At 44.5% G+C, this 19936-nt stretch overlaps 1 protein-coding gene across 1 annotated transcript in view; it reads right to left on the bottom strand.

The window, feature by feature from the left end:
- LOC139276227 (ribose-phosphate pyrophosphokinase 2) overlaps positions 1–19655 on the bottom strand; it is a 46481-nt gene extending 26826 nt beyond the window's left edge. The window contains exons 1-2 of the mRNA XM_070893883.1: positions 19393–19655; positions 5183–5366 (exon numbers count right to left, since the gene is read on the bottom strand). Of these exons, the coding sequence (XP_070749984.1) occupies positions 5183–5366; positions 19393–19514 (306 nt within the window). The 5' untranslated portion in view covers positions 19515–19655. The remainder of the gene's footprint in view (positions 1–5182; positions 5367–19392) is intronic.
- Positions 19656–19936: the final 281 nt, after the last annotated feature.

The raw sequence follows: 19936 nt of genomic DNA, 5'->3' as shown, positions 1-19936 counted from the left end.
AAAAGGGAGGGAGAACAGCCAGTTGTCGTGGTGCACGTTGGTACCAATGACATAGGTAAAAAAAGGGATGAGTTCCTACGAAATGAATTTAAGGAGCTAGGAGCTAAACTAAAAAGTAGGACCTCAAAAGTAGTAATCTCGGGATTGCTACCAGTGCCACGTGCTAGTCAGAGTAGGAATCGCAGGATAGCTCAGATGAATACGTGGCTTGAGCAATGGTGCAGCAGGGAGGGATTCAAATTCCTGGGGCATTGGAACCGGTTCTGGGGGAGGTGGGACCAGTACAATCCGGACGGTCTGCACCTGGGCAGAATCGGAACCAATGTCCTCGGGGGAGTGTTTGCTAGTGCTGTTGGGGAGGAGTTAAACTAATATGGCAGGGGGATGGGAACCAATGCAGGGAGATAGAGGGAAACAAAAAGGAGGCAAAAACAAAAGACAGAAAGGAGATGAGGAAAAGTGGAGGGCAGAGAAACCCAAGGCAAAGAACAAAAAGGGCCATTGTACAGCAAAATTCTAAAAGGACAGAGGGTGTTAAAAAAACAAGCCTAAAGGCTTTGTGTCTTAATGCAAGGAGTATCCGCAATAAGGTGGATGAATTAACTGTGCAAATAGATGTTAACAAATATGATGTGATTGGGATTACGGAGACGTGGCTCCAGGATGAGCAGGGCTGGGAACTCAACATCCAGGGGTATTCAACATTCAGGAAGGATAGAATAAAAGGAAAAGGAGGTGGGGTAGCATTGCTGGTTAAGGAGGAGATTAAGGCAATAGTTAGGAAGGACATTAGCTTGGATGATGTGGAATCTATATGGGTAGAGCTGCAGAACACCAAAGGGCAAAAAACGTTAGTGGGAGTTGTGTACAGACCTCCAAACAGTAGTAGTGATGTTGGGGAGGGCATCAAACAGGAAATTAGGGGTGCGTGCAATAAAGGTGCAGCAGTTATAATGGGTGACTTTAATATGCACATAGATTGGGCTAACCAAACTGGAAGCAATACGGTGGAGGAGGATTTTCTGGAGTGCATAAGGGATGGTTTTTTAGACCAATATGTCGAGGAACCAACTAGGGGGGAGGCCATCTTAGACTGGGTGTTATGTAATGAGAAAGGATTAATTAGCAATCTCGTTGTGCGAGGCCCCTTGGGGAAGAGTGACCATAATATGGTGGAATTCTGCATTAGGATGGAGAATGAAACAGTTAATTCAGAGACCATGGTCCAGAACTTAAAGAAGGCTAACTTTGAAGGTATGAGGCGTGAATTGGCTGAGATGGATTGGCGAATGATACTTAAGGGGTTGACTGTGGATGGGCAATGGCAGACATTTAGAGACCGCATGGATGAACTACAACAATTGTACATTCCTGTCTGGCATAGAAATAAAAAAGGGAAGGTGGCTCAACCGTGGCTATCTAGGGAAATCAGGGATAGTATTAAAGCCAAGGAAGTGGCATACAAATTGGCCAGAAATAGCAGCGAACCTGGGGACTGGGAGAAATTTAGAACTCAGCAGAGGAGGACAAAGGGTTTGATTAGGGCAGGGAAAATGGAGTATGAGAAGAAGCTTGCAGGGAACATTAAGACGGATTGCAAAAGTTTCTATAGATATGTAAAGAGAAAAAGGTTAGTAAAGACAAATGTAGGTCCCCTGCAGTCAGAATCAGGGGAAGTCATAACGGGGAACAAAGAAATGGCGGACCAATTGAACAAGTACTTTGGTTCGGTATTCACGAAGGAGGACACGAACAACCTTCCGGTTATAAAAGGGGTCGGGGGGTCTAGTAAGGAGGAGGAACTGAGGGAAATCCTTATTAGCCGGGAAATTGTGTTGGGGAAATTGATGGGATTGAAGGCCGATAAATCCCCAGGGCCTGATGGACTGCATCCCAGAGTACTTAAGGAGGTGGCCTTGGGAATAGTGGATGCGTTGACAGTCATTTTCCGACATTCCATTGACTCTGGATCAGTTCCTATGGAGTGGAGGGTAGCCAATGTAACCCCACTTTTTAAAAAAGGAGGGAGAGAGAAAACAGGGAATTATAGAACGGTCAGCCTGACATCGGTAGTGGGTAAAATGATGGAATCAATTATTAAGGATGTCATAGCAGTGCATTTGGAAAGAGGTGACATGATAGGTCCAAGTCAGCATGGATTTGTGAAAGGGAAATCATGCTTGACAAATCTTCTGGAATTTTTTGAGGATGTTTCCAGTAGAGTGGATAAGGGAGAACCAGTTGATGTGGTATATTTGGACTTTCAGAAGGCGTTCGACAAGGTCCCACACAAGAGATTGATGTGCAAAGTTAGAGCACATGGGATTGGGGGTAGTGTACTGACATGGATTGAGAACTGGTTGTCAGACAGGAAGCAAAGAGTAGGAGTAAATGGGTACTTTTCAGAATGGCAGGCAGTGACTAGTGGGGTACCGCAAGGTTCTGTGCTGGGGCCCCAGCTGTTTACACTGTACATTAATGATTTAGATGAGGGGATTAAATGTAGTATCTCCAAATTTGCGGATGACACTAAGTTGGGTGGCAGTGTGAGCTGCGAGGAGGATGCTGTGAGGCTGCAGAGCGACTTGGATAGGTTAGGTGAGTGGGCAAATGCATGGCAGATGAAGTATAATGTGGATAAATGTGAGGTTATCCACTTTGGTGGTAAAAACAGAGAGACAGACTATTATCTGAATGGTGACAGATTAGGAAAAGGGGAGGTGCAAAGAGACCTGGGTGTCATGGTACATCAGTCATTGAAGGTTGGCATGCAGGTGCAGCAGGCGGTTAAGAAAGCAAATGGCATGTTGGCCTTCATAGCAAGGGGATTTGAGTACAGGGGCAGGGAGGTGTTGCTACAGTTGTACAGGGCATTGGTGAGGCCACACCTGGAGTATTGTGTACAGTTTTGGTCTCCTAACCTGAGGAAGGACATTCTTGCTATTGAGGGAGTGCAGCGAAGGTTCACCAGACTGATTCCCGGGATGGCGGGACTGACCTATCAAGAAAGACTGGATCAACTGGGCTTGTATTCACTGGAGTTCAGAAGAATGAGAGGGGACCTCATAGAAACATATAAAATTCTGACGGGGTTAGACAGGTTAGATGCAGGAACAATGTTCCCAATGTTGGGGAAGTCCAGAACCAGGGGTCACAGTCTAAGGATAAGGGGTAAGCCATTTAGGACCGAGATGCGGAGGAACTTCTTCACCCAGAGAGTGGTGAACCTGTGGAATTCTCGACCACAGAAAGTTGTTGAGGCCAATTCACTAAATATATTCAAAAAGGAGTTAGATGAGGTCCTTACTGCTAGGGGGATCAAGGGGTATGGCGAGAAAGCAGGAATGGGGTACTGAAGTTGAATGTTCAGCCATGAACTCATTGAATGGCGGTGCAGGCTAGAAGGGCCGAATGGCCTACTCCTGCACTTATTTTCTATGTTTCTATGTTTCTATAGATACCACTTCCCTGATTCTTGAACGCATGGCCAAACAAATAGCTCCTTGTTTAATCCAAACAAACATTACCTAAAAATTGGGGAATCCAAGCTCAAATGTAAAGGATATACTCTCCGAAAGTCCTTCCTAACCCAAGCAGCCATGATGATGTCCTTTCACTCAGCAATAGGCCAGCTCCCTTTGACGTACGGCCTAACTAAGGTGAAGACAGTAGTTGTAGCAGATACTCGTCTGAAGCTGATGTCCCACAGGCAAACTTTATATCAGATTTACCGGAAAAGTGGACTGATGAAAGGCTTTGAGCTTCATGTCATAGTGATTGAAGAACAGGGCAGTTTGAGAGAGGTTGCTTAAATTTTCAGATTTTAAGACTGACAATTGGAGAAAAGCACTGAGTTAACAACTGGATTGAGAGTGCCCATACTCATTTCATCCAGTACTCCAATAGCAAAAGAATTTCACCTCATCAGCCTGTACTGGATCTGAAACCAGATCCTGGAGGTGAAGGCCAAAATTTAACACAGCCTTTTACTTTTTAAGATAATAAATGTCAGCAGCTATTATTCTTGTTATACACAATACTAACTGGGCCAATCTTTCTTGAAACAAATTTTCACAGAATCCATAGCTAAGCTGACTCTCGGCTGTCTCTCCGCCCCCAGTGGCTTGCATTCAGGTTCTAACTTTTTTTCTGTACAACCGCCCCCCACCCCTTCCCAATGTTACTTTTCTCCCCCCCTCCTCCCGATAAAAAAACATTTTATTTCCCAATCAAGAACTGGAAATCCTGCTTCCAGTAAAAACTCGCACAAGTCACCCCACCCCACAAATTATCACCTAGCAGTTATCTCATATTCACTTGATAACCATGCAATCAAAATAGATACACAGTGCATTCATATCAAGGTATCTCATAGGATGCAAGACACCAAAAGTGAAGGACTGGTGTTTAACTTATTGACTGCAGGGCAGACCAAAATGAGAAATATAATTTTAAATAAATTGGTTGACTGTGCTCTGTTCCATTTATTTGCAACAATTTGAAGGGATCATTGCCAACTTGTGAAAAGCCTTGGGATTTTTTTCAACATCAAAGGTGCTATATTAGATAGACGCTCTTTGATAACTGACGGAACAAAATTGAATGGGAAATGTTGGCAGAAAAGCAGTGACAAAATATCGTAACAGGAAGTATTCTTTGTGGACATGAACTGCACAAACTACAGGATTTTTAATATATAGATTGTAAAAGAAAATATTCTACAAGTTCTAGGCGCCCCCTTTTAATATAAAACTATTTCCGTTTGTTTAACAGAAATGACCGTATCATGGGATAATAAAACAATCCTTCTGAAGATTTTGTTTTAAAAAAATGAATGACAGATAAAAAAGTCAGTTCGAAAGAGACATTAGTAGAATATTCCAGAATTAAAACCAAAGGAATCTCGATCCAAGAGTCATCACACCTCAATTACAGGATGAAAACTAAGTATGCGCAACATACTTGGTTAATAGAAATTCAAAAACCGCTCCGTATATAACATCTTCAATCATATTTCAACACGGTCAAACATTCGGATCCATATATAAAACAAACCTAAATTGGCCATATTTATTATTGTTCTGTTATATATTTGTGCGATGAATCAGTAACCAGTCTCCATTCTCCGCTCTCCCAGTTTTAACAAGATGAAAAAATAAGTGGCCAGAAAGCTCAGAATTACCTTATCCTTCTTGTCTTGTCTAGCATAGGGGAAACAAGGAATAACTGCAGTAACTCGAGATGATGATGCAAACTTGCAGGCATTGATCATGATCAACAGCTCCATCAAATTATCATTGATTTCCCCACAGCCACTTTGGATGATGTACACGTCTTCACCTCGCACACTCTCCCCAATTTCCACACTGCAAAACAAAAAAAAAAATCAAGCCATCATTTTTGGAAAGTTCTGTAGAAGGATATAAAGAGAATCAAACCACTGTTCAGATTCTAAAGAGGTACGTATGAGCACTGTAGCTTATTACAGAACCACTGACATTTAAAATATTTATTCTATCCACTCAGACAAGGATAAACAACCCGAATTTAATGCTCAAAGATTGGCCGAATGGTCGCCTTCCATGCTGTATGATTCTATGAATGTTACAGGATGTTGCGTATGCAAAGAGTGTCTACAGTGCGACTACATACCAGGGCTGAAAATCACTTAAACACAGCTTAAACTTGAGGCTTCCCCAAAAAGGAAGCCAAAATTGGCAAGTTTCACCCCTTCTGAATATGGTCATCATCATATGCATTCCCTCGGAATCGAGGAAGACTTGCTTCCACTCTTAAAAATATGAGTCCTTAGGTGGCTGAACAGACCAATACGAGAGCCACAGTCCCTGTCACAGATAGGACAGATAGTCGTTGAGGGAAAGGGTGGGTGGGACTGGTTTGCCGCACGCTCTTTCCGCTGCCTGCGCTTGATTTCTGCATGCTCTCAGCGATGAGACTCGAGGTGCTCAGCGCCCTCCCGGATGCTCTTCCTCCACTTAGGGCGGTCTTTGGCCAGGGATTCCCAGGTGTCAGTGGTGATGTTGCACTTTATCAGGGAGGCTTTGAGAGTGTCCTTGCAATGCTTCCGTTGCCCATCTTTGGCTCGTTTGCCTGAATATGGTAGTCTAGTTTCAACAACTATTGATACAAAATATTTTCCAGCAATCTACAGAGATACAATGTGGAGTTTTTTTATAAAGAAATTTGGAACGTCCGTAAAAGAGTAAACTTTTTAATAGTTCAGAATTCTTTATAAAGTAAAGCATCAAATTGAATACATTAATTTACAGTGGAATTTACAGGAAATCTAAGGGCGATTTTCCCTAGACTAAAACACACATTTAAATGTGATTTATTCACGTTAAAAGTGCTTTTTTGTTCTTAAAATGAACTGCACAAAATTCCCCAAACTTTAAGAATGGCGTTTTGAAAATATTAACAAAAAACATGTACAAGTCACAAATATACAATGACTACATAATTTATAAGTGTACATTCCTATACTTACATTTAATATGAAGTAAGTTTAACTTTTCATTGCATGGTGCTTGTGGGAAGAACACAACAGCATATTCAGGTAATTTGGTGTGAATGCACATGCTTGTGGAACAATGCGGATTAGGCTCAGGGACAGAGTGGAAGGAGCCCTGCATGATTTTGGCCTACCTTGCTATTTAGCACCATGACAATCACTGGCTTATGGTGGCTGAGGCACATTCCATTTTTATTACATAATTACATGAAACCACAAATCATTGACCTTGATCATAATCGAACCAAAGCAGCTTTAAATCCAGGCTTCAACATTCATGTCCAAAGCATAGAACATAAACTGTTCTTGCCTTAAACCAGAACACTGAGTAAACATAGGTAGCACGAAGTTACAGCTGTGTGTGCTGTAGGAAGTCAAGTGATCAGATCTAGATTATTCTACAAGGGCATATTTGAACATTTACACCATGGACTTTTGCCTCCTGCGTATCTAGCAAACTGGAAAGTTTACTTTAAGCAATGGCAAAAAAAAACACAACTGGCTACAACAAGCTAAAGAAGCCTGATCTACTCGTCACTCAAAACATACTTTGGTGAAACTTTGCAGCTCAACCCAAAACCACAAAGCAAGAGTTTAATTATACTGTGTCAATTGCAACAATTTCAAAAAGCGGTATTTGGTCAGAACTTTCTCTTTTTGTGGGCCTCAATTTAACCAACTACTAATTGACTTCACATGTTCCAGGATTCATTCATTCTAATCTAGCTCTGAACAAAATGCAATCTGTTAGCCTGTAGGGTATGCAAAGAAATCCATTTATTGGCCCTAACCTCAATATAATCCAAAGCCATACAAAAATGTGCAGACAGCCCAGTCCATGGCAGAATTTAATCCACACAAGATGTAGGCAGGTGTAGGCATCAATAGCAAGGATGCCCAAACTGTAATATTTGGCCTACGTAGAGCCACCAAGCTTGACAACATAACGTTCCCAGGTAACGCTGTCCTGTTTGTACTTATTCATTATCAATCATGTTTGAATTGTGTGGTGCTGGAGATTTGGAAAGGATGCAGCAGCACTGTTGCCTTATTGATGGATAAATCGTAGATCACAACACTAAGGGCTCAATCTTGGCCAGGAGTTGCCCCAGTTTTTTTTTTTAAAAAGAGTAATTTGGCTTTTCTGGCGTAACTTAAAAATCCCCATTTTCCCCAATCAATTTGCACCAGTGTAACTGAATTAGTTACAATTTTTTTTGGTTAATTATTTTTTCTCAAAAGGGGGCGTTACCAGCCACCTACGCCAGTTCTGCCTATTTAGGCAACTTCGGCCAGCTAATAGTTACTGCATTTCTACTTAGGCCAACATATGTGGCCACTTCAGAAAACCCTTGCGGAGAATTAAAGAAATTGGCGCAGGTAGGTACATCGGAGGCCATTCGGCCTAGGATAGGGGCAGGAAGCGGAGAGGACCTACTCCTAAACCAACCAACCCTTACCCTTAGCACTTGCTAACAATTCAATAATAAAAAATTGAAGTCCTACCTTCATCTTCAAACTCGGCCTGGGAAGCCACCCACTCGGCCTGGGCTAGAGGGCGGGACAATGCAACAGGAGGCCACTCAGCTTGGATTAGGGGCGGGAGCGAGCGAACTGGCCGGCATTGGGATTCAACGGAGAGGCTTGGGGGTGGGAGCGAAGGAAGGGAGCTGGTTAAGCATAGGGGACCAGAGAGAGGAGAGGCTGAAATTCAACAGAGAGGCGGGGGGGAGAGGGCGGAGGAGGGAGAGAGGAGAGGACAAAAGACATTTGGTGTGGCGGGGGGGGGGGGGGAAAGAGAGAGAGAGAGGGGGGGGAGAGAGAGAGAGAGAGAGGGGGGGAGAGAGGAGAGGGGGGGGGGAGAGAGGAGAGAGGGGGGGGGAAAGAGAGGGGGGGGGAGGAGAGAGGAGAGAGGGGGGGGGGGAAAGGGGGGGGGAGAGAGAGAGAGAGAGGGGGAGAGAGAGAGAGGGGGGAGAGAGGAGAGAGGGGGGGAGAGAGGAGAGAGGGGGGAGAGAGGAGAGAGGGGGGGAGAGAGGAGAGAGGAGAGAGGGGAGGAGAGAGGGGGGGGGGAGGAGAGAGAGGGGGGAGAGGAGAGAGAGGGGGGAGGGGAGAGAGAGAGGGGGGGGAGGAGAGAGAGAGGGGGGGGAGGAGAGAGAGAGGGGGGGGAGGAGAGAGAGGGGGGGAAAGAGGGGGAAAAAGGAGAGAGAGAGAGAGAGAGAACTGTGAACCTGTGCTGCCTGCTTTCCTGCCATTTTGTCCTTCTTTGAAAATTTAACTTTAAGTATGGGGGCAATACTGAATGCCATGCCTTTTGCAAGCGTTCTGCATCATTGTGCTACATAGGAGACAATTAATTAGAGCTCATCACATTAGGAACATCAGAGCATGTAGGCTGCTGGGCAGGCGGCCTTATCCACCTCGGCAATTTCGAGTCAGGCGTTCGTACCTGCACCCGAGTGATGCAGAATGTGTCAGAAGGCTGCGTTTCCGCAGAGAAGTTGTCCGTGAAATCTGAGTTGCTGTGACCAGACCTACAGCCGAGAAGTGGCAGGTGGACTGCTTTGTCAGTTGAAGTGAAGGTTACAGCTGCACTTTCATTCTGTTCCTCCGGATCATTTCAAGCTACAATTGGAGATGTGTGCGCCATCTCTCAACATGCAATACATGTCTCCATTCACCAGGTCACGGCTGCACTGTATGAGCAGAATGACGACTTCATCAAGTTCATAATGACCGCCCAGGCAATCCATGACAGGGCTGTGGAGTTCTCAAGGATTGCTGGCTTCCCAAAGGTACAAGGCTGCATTGATTGTACCCACATTGCCTTGCGAGCACCTTTGGGGGATGCCAAGTTGTTCAGGAATAGAAAAGGCTTCCACTCCATTAATGTGCAGCTTGTGTGTGACAACATACATCGCATATGTCAGTCAATGAAAGATATCCTGGCAGCACCCATGATGCGTTCATCCTATGCGACAGTTATATCTGACATGTTTGAGCAGCAGCCAAAAAGGCAGAGCTGGCTACTGGGAGACAAAGGGTGCGGCCTCACCACCTGGCTCATGACGACCCTACGCGTAACCCGGACGGAAGCTGAGCATCAATACAACATGTCGCACATTACGACACGCAGCATCATAGAGAGGACCATTGGCATCTTAAAACAGCGTTTCCGATGCCTGGACCATTCCGGGAGGTTACTTCCTATACTCCCCTGTGATTGTCAGTCAGTTCACTGTTGTATGCTGCATAACGTAGCCATCATGAGGCAGCAGCAGCTGGTAGTGAAAGAAAACCCACCTGTGGAGAGAGTGGCTGATGCTAATGATTTGGAAGATGCAGTTGACAAGCAGGAGGAGGTGGTGGAGGAGGATGACGACGACAGTGAGGAAACTATGAAATGCCTGAGGCCGGAGCACAACGATGGGAGGAGGGCAGGCCATTGTGCTCCTTTAACGATTGCTCGAGCCTTGCGCCAGCAGCTCATCGGTGAACGCTATACCGATGCCAGAGGGCTCAGCAACAACTATTCCACATGGACACGTTTATTTTTTGGCGCTGTTCCGTAATGTGTTGCGTTAATGGAACATGATTCAGTTTTAATGTTAAATATATTTTATTCAAAAGTTTACAATGTACTTAACTTTAGTGTAATAAAATTATTCTTGTATCAAACTTTACTTTAATATGACTAAGATCACTTATAAAGTTGTAAATTTACATAACTTACAAAATACTATCAATGTGAAAATAGTTACAACAGTATCAACAACAACAGCAGCAGCAAGGAAAGGCTGCACCCATCTCTCATCCCTCGCAGGCGGCGATGCAGTCATTTTGGGTTTGGTATCAAGCTTATACCTTCTAACATCTCATTGAATATGCACTTCTTGATGAGTGGTGGTGGTGGAGGGGCTGGGGGGGGGGGGGGGGGGTCAGGTGTTAATGTGGAGGGCCCGGCTTGGGTCTCTTCAGACTGGTGTGGATTCTGTCAATGGGCGCATGGTCTGGGTGGGTTCCCTTATTGCAGCAGCTAACTCACACATGCCTTCCCTTGTGGCCTGTGTCATTGCCAATGTTGTCCTTTCCACTACCTCTGACATTCCCTCCCTCATGGACACTATTCCCTCACTGATGCTTCCGGACATCATTCCCATGTCCTGTGCCATTGCTGTTACTTCTCCCGACAGTCCCGCTACTCATCGCTCACCCCACTGATAGTGTCCAGGAGTGATCGGGGAAGGTCAATGCTCTCTGCACTCAATGCCATGATCTGAACCACATCTGTTGCATCCTGCATCTCAGGAGAGTGTGGTCGATTTCTCCTTCCCCTCGCCCTGGGTCTGCATCGCGGCATCCCAGTAGGAGTCGCAGGTTCGGACGATGGTGCCCTGGGTGTGCTTCGCGGAATCCCAGTGGGACTTGCATCCTCGGACGGTGGGGCCCTGGGTGTTACTTGCTGCAGTTACTACTGGGACCCGCAACCTCGGATTGTAAGAAACCATGGAATGTCCCACCAGAACTCAAACCACTAGTCATGGAAGGGGCTGGCAACTCCGATAACTGCACATGCTCGAAATTCAGTATACACGTGGTAGCTTCATCCAGCTGACCCAACTCCCCCTCACCCCCATGTTGGTCTGGAGGGTTGGCTTGGAAGATGTTCTCGTGCTCAGGCTCATCCGCATCTAAAATCTTCTTCTGGATCTTCAGGTTCTGCAAAATATAACAGAACAGTCAAATGGTTAGCAGCAGAGGAGGGGGCAGGTTGGGTGGCATGAGTAGTCTCACACATAGCAGGCCAGGCAGCAGGTTGATTTGAAGGGCCATGATGAATTTTCAGGACTTACCCTCTCCTCGAGTGTGGGCCCAGCTTGTGCAGTACTGGTTTGTTTTTCTCCAGGAAGGACCCATCAAAGCAGCGACCCTCTCTTCCAAGGGTGTCAGTGCGTGCAGATTTGATGGGCCTCCTCCTGTTCAATTTCTTTCCCTTTTGTTGTGGGCCAATTTCTTCTGCAAAGCTGAAAATGCAACTTTTTAAAGAGAAGGCGTCTTTCTGCTGAGTGGGACATATACAACTGGTCACACTTACAGTTGCATTGAATAAATGAAAATATTACTTACACTAACTGCTTGACCAAGATCCTGCCATTTCTTTTTATACTGGTTTCCAGATCTCTTGGTATGCACCACTGCACAGTAATCTTCTACAACTAGGTTCCAGTGTTTCTTCATTTCTTTGGGTGGCACTTTTGTGCGACCTCTGCTGGTATCCAGCGCCTGCCATCTGTTCTCAATGACATTCACTAGTGTCTCCACTTCTTCCAGCAAGAAATTCTTTGTTCTTGGTCCCCATTGCTACATGCTGCAGCTGCTCTGAGACACTCACAGCACTTTTCCAATGTTCTTGGACAGTGATTTTTCCCAAACACACAATGTACTTATTTTACATGCAGTGATTTTTCCAAATACAGCACTCCTTCTGGCACTTCTGCTGGCATGCAGCACTGATTTTACCATACAGAGCACTGCTTCTTAAATTCAGCAGTGATTTTCCTATCACAGCACTCCTTCTGGCACCAAAACACTAGCTAGCTCTTTAAAAATGGCCGATTGCCAACTCACAACAGCGCTACTGCTCATGCGCAGACATCACCATACTCCACTGCGCATGTGTGGACCTCCCGGCACATTTTCCAGCACCGAACGCAGGCTCCCCCGCCCCCGAGTTGGCTGGCCATGCTGTGCGACTACAGTGAAGAGACCGGACAGCGACCAAAGTTCCAACATTGTTTTTCGGTGCATCTCGGAATGTAAAAAAGCAGCGCAACTCCGGTAAGTGCGCCAAAAAAGGGTCTCGGCCAAAATTGAGCCCCAAGATCTGTGAGGAGCAACAACTCGAGATATGCACAAACTCAGGAGAGCATGGAATTTTACTTCATATTTGCAAATCAGGCTTTATAGTACGCACCAGCGCAGTCCTTAAAAACAAAGCTTGGCCACCCTGCTCTACAGGATGATGACGACAGCAAGACAATGGCAGCTGATTTTGAAAGCAGAATGCCATGTTTATGTCAAGAACACAAGAGCCTCTGAAACTGAATCGCAAGCTTCACACGAGCTGTGTAGACATTCAAATTCATTTATCGCTTCAGTGGATGGGGGATGCATCAGGCTACAGAAAATGTTTTATTATCCAATATCAATAATTTGCATCCAGTAACACAAAGGTCATTAACTGTTCTCCAACCAGATTCAGTCAAGGATACAAATTAAGCACATTACCTAATTATAGCATTTATTTGTGCCTCCAACACAATGAATGAAAAGGGACACCCAAATAGCAATTAAAATTTACTTTCACAGAATGTGAACAATTGACAGTGGACATGCAGTTGATTCATAGCAAGGTAGACAGGCTGACAATTAAGACTTCCCCAATCATGTAATACATGTCCCATTCCCCGCATTGTACATGCCCTCTACTATCCAACGTATCTTTTCCTCTCCTCAAAACTCTGACTCATGCTGGGTTATGGTTCACAGTGGCTATTCTTCACACGAGCAATTTAATTTGGGGGAACATCGCAGCCAAGCAGAATTGCATCTCATGCACACAAAATTGAAGTGCAGGGCATTACCACACCACAAGATGCAGTTACCCAGCAAGCTGCTTTTGGCTGTCCAGGAAACCCCAAGGTGGATTCCCCAATGCTGCTATATTCTGTAAGTTCATACAACAGCCAAACACTTTAAAATCCAAACACATCATGCATTGGTCTAGTCATTCATATTCGGATCAAAGATAATGTTAAGTGCTACTCACTTTCATCAACTAAATCCTCTTTCTATTCTAGAACCACCTGGAGGACAAGGACTTGGAATCCTTTCAGTCCAGCTTCTACCCTGCTCACAGCACTGACACCACCCTGATCAGTCACATATGATGTGCTGTGACTCATTCCTTGTCCTTTTCATCCAGTATTCGAGCACACGATCTTTCTCTATTCCCTCCTCTTTCAAGCAGCTATGCGACGCTGCTGTTGCGTGTTTCCACCACTTCCTGTTCAAACACAGCAAACCCATCAACAGTATCTCTTCCCACTGCGGCATACCAAGGATCTGTCCTTGGCTCCCTCTTCCTCAGACCCTTCAAACCCCACAGCCTAAACACCGTTAAGACTACCTATTTCCATCTCCACAAATTATCCACCTGCAAGCCCACCTCACTAACAATGCTGCCGAAACCTTTATTCACACTTTAGATACCTGAAGTCTTGATTTCTGCAATATCCTCTCATTGATCTCTCATTCACCAGAAACTCCAATTTGTTGAATGGGACGTTAAACTGCTCTTTGGTGGGCATAAAAGATCCCATGACACTTAGAAAAGCAGGGAAATTCTCCGTGTATCCTGGCCAATATTTACCACTCAATTAACATCATTAAAATAGATTTAGTCATTTATATCATTCCAGTTTGTGGGGCCTTGTTGTGCACAAATTAACTCCCACCTTTCCCTAAAACGGCGACTACACTTGGCTGTAAAGTGGTTTTGGACATCCTGAGGTTGCGAAAGGTGCTATATCAATGCCATGGAAGATCCAGTGTCGAGGAGTAAAAGTCCTGCATGTAGCATATGTCCATGTTAAACTTCAAAATATCACACTTGTTACAGATACAAAAAATGAGTAAGAACAAATCCAATTCAGGAGAATCTTCTTTACCTAGAGAGAGAGTGTTAGAATGTGGAACTTGTATGAAGTAGCTGAGGTGAAAAGAAGAGATTAAACTGATGGATTAACTTAAGTAGGGTGGGAGGAGATTCATGTGGAGCAAAAACACAGCATGGACCAGCTGGGCGAATGGCTTGTTTGTGCTGCATATTCTATAATATAAATTTAAGGTCTTTTCATATTTCCAACTTTATATTTATACTCAATTTATATTTAATCTGCATCAAGATGTTGCAGCTTCTCAAATGACATGGATATCAATTGCTACAAGTACAAAGAGAATCACTAACAACTTTCTGCTTCCCCACTCATGAATATCCCCAATCCTTGCATCTTCTAAACACATTTTACTTGGCTTTAATCATGTATTAATGAAAGTGTCTCAGTTACAAAAATACCAGAAAATTCAACCATAAACATTCCAAATGTGAAAAAAGTTCAGAAATTATATTCTAAAGAAATATCTAAATCAATATTCAATAGGAGTGGAGAGGCTGGACCAAGGAGTCATGGCTTAGGTTTAGCCAGGCAAAGGAAACATCATGGTTGCCTGCACCTTTTTCGGTGGAATATAACTGGTCAAAACAATAGAAAGCACATTTCTCAACAGGGCCAATCACACTTCAATAAAGAAGCTCAGCCCACATGCCCAAGTACTGCAAGACAATATAAAATGTACATAACTTGGGGCCTATGGGAAAAAAGAAACTGAAACTAGTCCACTTAAAGCAAAGAAATCTGAGCACCTTTAGCATGCAAAATAATTAGTCAAATAGATGATATTTTTTGACAACTCAAGGTACAGTGTATGGAAATGCCAACTTATTGCAAGTTCCAAGGAAGAACAGGATATACATGAAAAATTGACTATTTCAAACACTGAAGATACTTTAGCACCATATTGGTGTCCTGTCCTTATGGACATCATTAAATCTGCTATAATGTTTAACATCTTGCTAAGAGCCAGCTTCTGGAAGCAAAAAACTGCAGTAGCTTTGATCTAAAATCAACTCTCAGCCAGAGATGTCAGAAATCTACAATATTTAATTAAACACTTCTGAAAGCCACCTGTTAAACAGGAATCTGTACCTAATCCCGCCCATTATATTCCTACATTACCACAGTGACGGGCTGTAAAGCATCTTCACTGAGACATCCGGTGGTCATGAAAGGCACTATATAAATCCAAGTCTGTCTTTATTTTAATATAAAGTTAGATGCAGGCTTTTGCAACACCAATATCAAATACACGTAAAACCCAGGAAAACAAGTAAGCAAAGTGGCAGTAGATTCAAATCCCAGAGCTCGAAAGCATCAATATAGCATGGCTAGAAAAAGCTATTGGTCAGGATTAAGAACTAATTAGACATTGAGAAAGCTTTAGCTGCTGTACTTAAGAGATTTAGTAGGCATTTTGCACTTCAGATGGATCTGCTCTCAAAACTTTCAAAGAAAATTAGAAAGAAAGCTTGCATTTATGTTTCATATCCTCAGGAAGTTCCGACACAGCTAATGGTTCACGTGGAAGTGCAGTCACTGTCATGGTGGCAAACAGAGCAGTCAGTTTACGCACAAAGTCCCACAAACAGCACAATAACAAATAACCAGTTAATCTGTTTCAATCGTGTTGGTTGGGGGATAAATGCTTGCCAGGTGACCGGGAGAAGCCCTTGCTCTTCTTCAAATAATGCCATGGAATTTCTAACATTCATCTGAACAGTTAAAAGAGCCTCCTTGGTTGAACACCTCATCAGAAAGACAGTTATGCCAGCCAAGAATCTCGACACTGTTTCGCAAAGGAAATCAATTGAAGAAATAATTCAATGTATAAATGAGATTTTTTTTAAATGCTAAGGGTACCTCCTCAGTACTATTCTACACTGCCCCATAAATATAGTCATCAGAAATATATAGAAGTTTGTGAAAAGTTTCAGATTTACCCCAAAGCCTGCAGTTACAGAGATGCTAAAGGTCAAAAGAAACAGGTATGCAAAATTTTTCAAAACTGAATTTTTCAAAAGAAAATTTAAATTCAAGGAATGGAACCCGAGCTGAATTTGGGCTTATGAAACATTGGGTTGAGACAGGAACTGGATATAAAAACCGTACAAAAATACTGGGTATTCTCAAGTTGTAGGTCAATGCTTGTTTTAAATTTTCATAAGTCACTGTTCACTAAGATAATTGCTTGCCCCATGTTGCAGACTTGAGTTGAAAGCGAGCTTGCTTTCACACTGACATACTGCTTTAAAACAAATCACTAATCCACACGACATTACAAACGGACCAAACCAACAGCAACTTTATCCATACCAGCAAACAAGCCTTAACCTGTTCTTCCAAAACTAAGTGGTCATGTAGTCTCAAACACTGGCTACATTTTGTGTTGCTGAACAAGGCACACCATCAACAGTGACAATTGCATTATTTTTTTTAAAGTCACTAAAAAGCAAAGAATTCTAAATGCAAATCTTGAAATGGAGTTAATAATTTGTTGCTTAATCTACCTTCATAGCAGCGTGATAGAAATCCAGCTGCCAAGTTTCCATTCAAATCAGTCTTGTGACTTTCTGGGCCTTAGTTACTATTTTCTTGATCCCTCCCATATTCAACAGATAGAAACATAGAAAACATAGAAACGTAGAAAATAGGTGCAGGAGTAGGCCATTCGGCCCTTCTAGCCTGCACCACCATTCAATGAGTTCATGGCTGAACATGCAACTTCAGTACCCCATTCCTGCTTTCTCGCCATACCCCTTGATCCCCCTAGTAGTAAGGACTTCATCTAACTCCTTTTTGAATATATTTAGTGAATTGGCCTCAACAACTTTCTGTGGTAGAGAATTCCACAGGTTCACAGATATTCACAAGCTTTTGGAACACTGCTGTACTTTTTCCATAATGGTCTCATAATAAACCAAGAAAGGTTTTCCATAAAGATTAATAAACAGCAATTACAATAGTCAATCTGATTAAAAAAAAAGTAATTTCAAGATCTTAGTTGCCAAATGACTGCGAGAAAAAAAGTTTTGCATTTACAAAGCGTCCTTCACGACCGGAGGACATTCCTAAGCGCTTTACAATCAATAAATAACTTTTTTGTCACTGTTGTAATATATAAAACATAGCAGACAATTTGCACACACCATACTCCCACAAACAGCAATATGATAACGACCAGATAATCTGCTCCAGCGATCTTGGTTGAGGGATAAATATTAGCCGACGCCAGAGATAACTCTCCTGCTCTTCTTTGAAATGGTGATATCAGATCTATTGTAATGGGTTTCCACTTGATTAGGAAATGGAATTCTCCAGTAACCTTAACATTTTCCAACAAATAACAGTCTAACATTTGGTTGATTTTTGTCATCTTTAAACTGTACAAATTTCTCAAAGACTAGTTTAGCCAATCCCCAAATCCTTTTCTTTATATACCCCTTTATCATTGGACATTAGTTTCTAGGTGCTGATGAGGGAATAAGTTACTGGTCCAGAACCAGTAAGTTTAGAAAACTATTACCCCAATTTGAAAGTAATTGGTCTAGATACTGTTATCTTAAATCACAGTTTTTCTCAAACAAATCGGACTTAGTGGGACCTCATTCTTCCAAACACTGAGAATTACCATTGTTCAGATTAACAAATGTATAAAATGTATCAAGTATCAATTCCATCATACAGCACTAGAAATATTAATCCAGTAAAGAAAATGACCTATAGACCAACCAGTTGAGTCAATTAGCCAATTTAAGTTTTGCTTAGATAAACAATCTCCCATTGTACTTTAATTTCTGCTTACAGCAATAACTGGGGAGGGGGATCTTCTACAACCTCTGTTCTTGGTTTACAGGCCCATCTTGGCCATAAGGAGCAGATCAATTTCCCTCTCCGATCTTAAACTTCAGTTGGTGCATTTACAGGTCCCTCAAATCAAAACAACTTAAATTTATGATCACCTTTAACGTAGTTAAACAGCTCAAGGCACTTCACAGAAGTGTGATCAGACAGAAATGGACAGCGAGTGAGAAATTAGGAGTGACTAAAAGCTTTGTCAAAGAAGTGTTCAAGTCGGGTCTCAAAGAAGGTGGCGCTGATGGAGAGACAGGGAGGGGATTCCAGAATGTAGCACCGAGACAGCTGAAGGCACAGTCGGAAAAGTACGAAAGTCGATATTGCAAATTAGAGCAAATAAACTTTCTCTCTCTTTCTCCACCCCCCCCCCTCCAAAAAAAACCCCAATTCCCTCTTCTGGAGATATATTGACTCCTTGCTGGCATACAGGTCCACTATCACTGGTCACTCTCCAGGTGGTTATTTATGAGCCTTGATCGCCATTACTATTGATCAGCAAGTTATTCATTCCAAAAGCATATTCTGCGGAATGGACAATCAGGGGTAAAAGGAACCTGGCTGCCGGCCTCCTCCTGAATTTAGCACCAAGGCTAACTGTGGCATCCCTGCCAGGACTGAAATGCGGTGCTACCCTGGGCAAGCTGCTCACTAACCAAAGGGAGCTGGTAAACTCTCAAACTACTAGAGAGTAAAACAGATGCACAGCCCTGTAAACCATGTCTCATACACAAAAGTGGGCAATGGCTAGGACATATAGGGCAGTGTTCACATGTTGGTGATGTTGGGCGATTAATGTCTGGTTATTCAGAGGGGCATCGAGGTGCGGCCAGACTGAAAGCTTTGTGTGACGAACACCAGAACTCAATCTCACCCCTGGTGACGGCTCTGCTCACCCAGCACCTCGGAAGGAACTTCTCCAGGGGTCGCCACTCCGCCAGCGTTAACCCCCCTCTCAGGGTCGGCTGGATCGGCCCCGCTGGCTCCAGACTGCCCGGGGAGGTGCCCACCTGCGGGCCCAGTAGACATGCGCTGCCGGGCCAGAGGGCCCCGTGAACAGCCACTCCCCCCCCCACACAGCCACCTCACCCCGGGCCCGCCGGCGGGGTCTGGGGACCAAGGCAAATGTACAAGCCGCAGGGCCAGAGTCAGCGGCTCCGTGCAACCGTGGCAACGCGCGGGAGCAGACAGGATGGACAGCCGGGTCCCCAGAGCGGACTTCAGCACCCATCCCTCGGTCCTCGGCGCCCGGCCCCCCGAGCCCAGCCTCACCACGTCTCCTGATTGCTGAATTTCTTGGTCACCACCTTGCCCAGCTCCAGGCCGAGCCTGTCCGCCACCCTCTGCGACAGGTCCTGGTGCGAGCTGCCGCTGAACAGCACGATGTTGGGCATGGCGGCGGCGAGTGAGCCCTGGTCCGTCTCTCACTGTCTCTCTGATCCGCTTTCACAATGCGCACTCCCGGCCACCATCTCACAGCACCGCCAGGTGGGTCCGGCAACTGACGCCGCGCCACGCGCCCCGCACCACCGTACGGCCCCTGTCAATCAAGAGCAAGCCCCGCCCCGACCCCTGCCAACCAAGACAAGGCCCCGCCCCGCCCTGTCAATCTAGAGCAAGCCCCGCCCCGACTCCTGTCAATAAAGGCCCAACGCCCCGCCCCTGTCAATCAAGGCCAAGCCCCGCCCCTCCGTGTCATACAGAAGCCCCTGGACCGCGCCGCCCCTCCCCTCCTCCTGTCGATCACGGAGAGGCCACAAAGCAGATAAGACTATAAGAACGAAGAGCAGGAGTAAGCTACCTGGCCCCTCGAGCC

Source organism: Pristiophorus japonicus, chromosome 11, assembly GCF_044704955.1.
Source record: "Pristiophorus japonicus isolate sPriJap1 chromosome 11, sPriJap1.hap1, whole genome shotgun sequence".
Lineage (NCBI taxonomy): Eukaryota > Metazoa > Chordata > Chondrichthyes > Pristiophoridae > Pristiophorus > Pristiophorus japonicus.
This window is presented reverse-complemented; position numbering and strand designations above follow the sequence as displayed.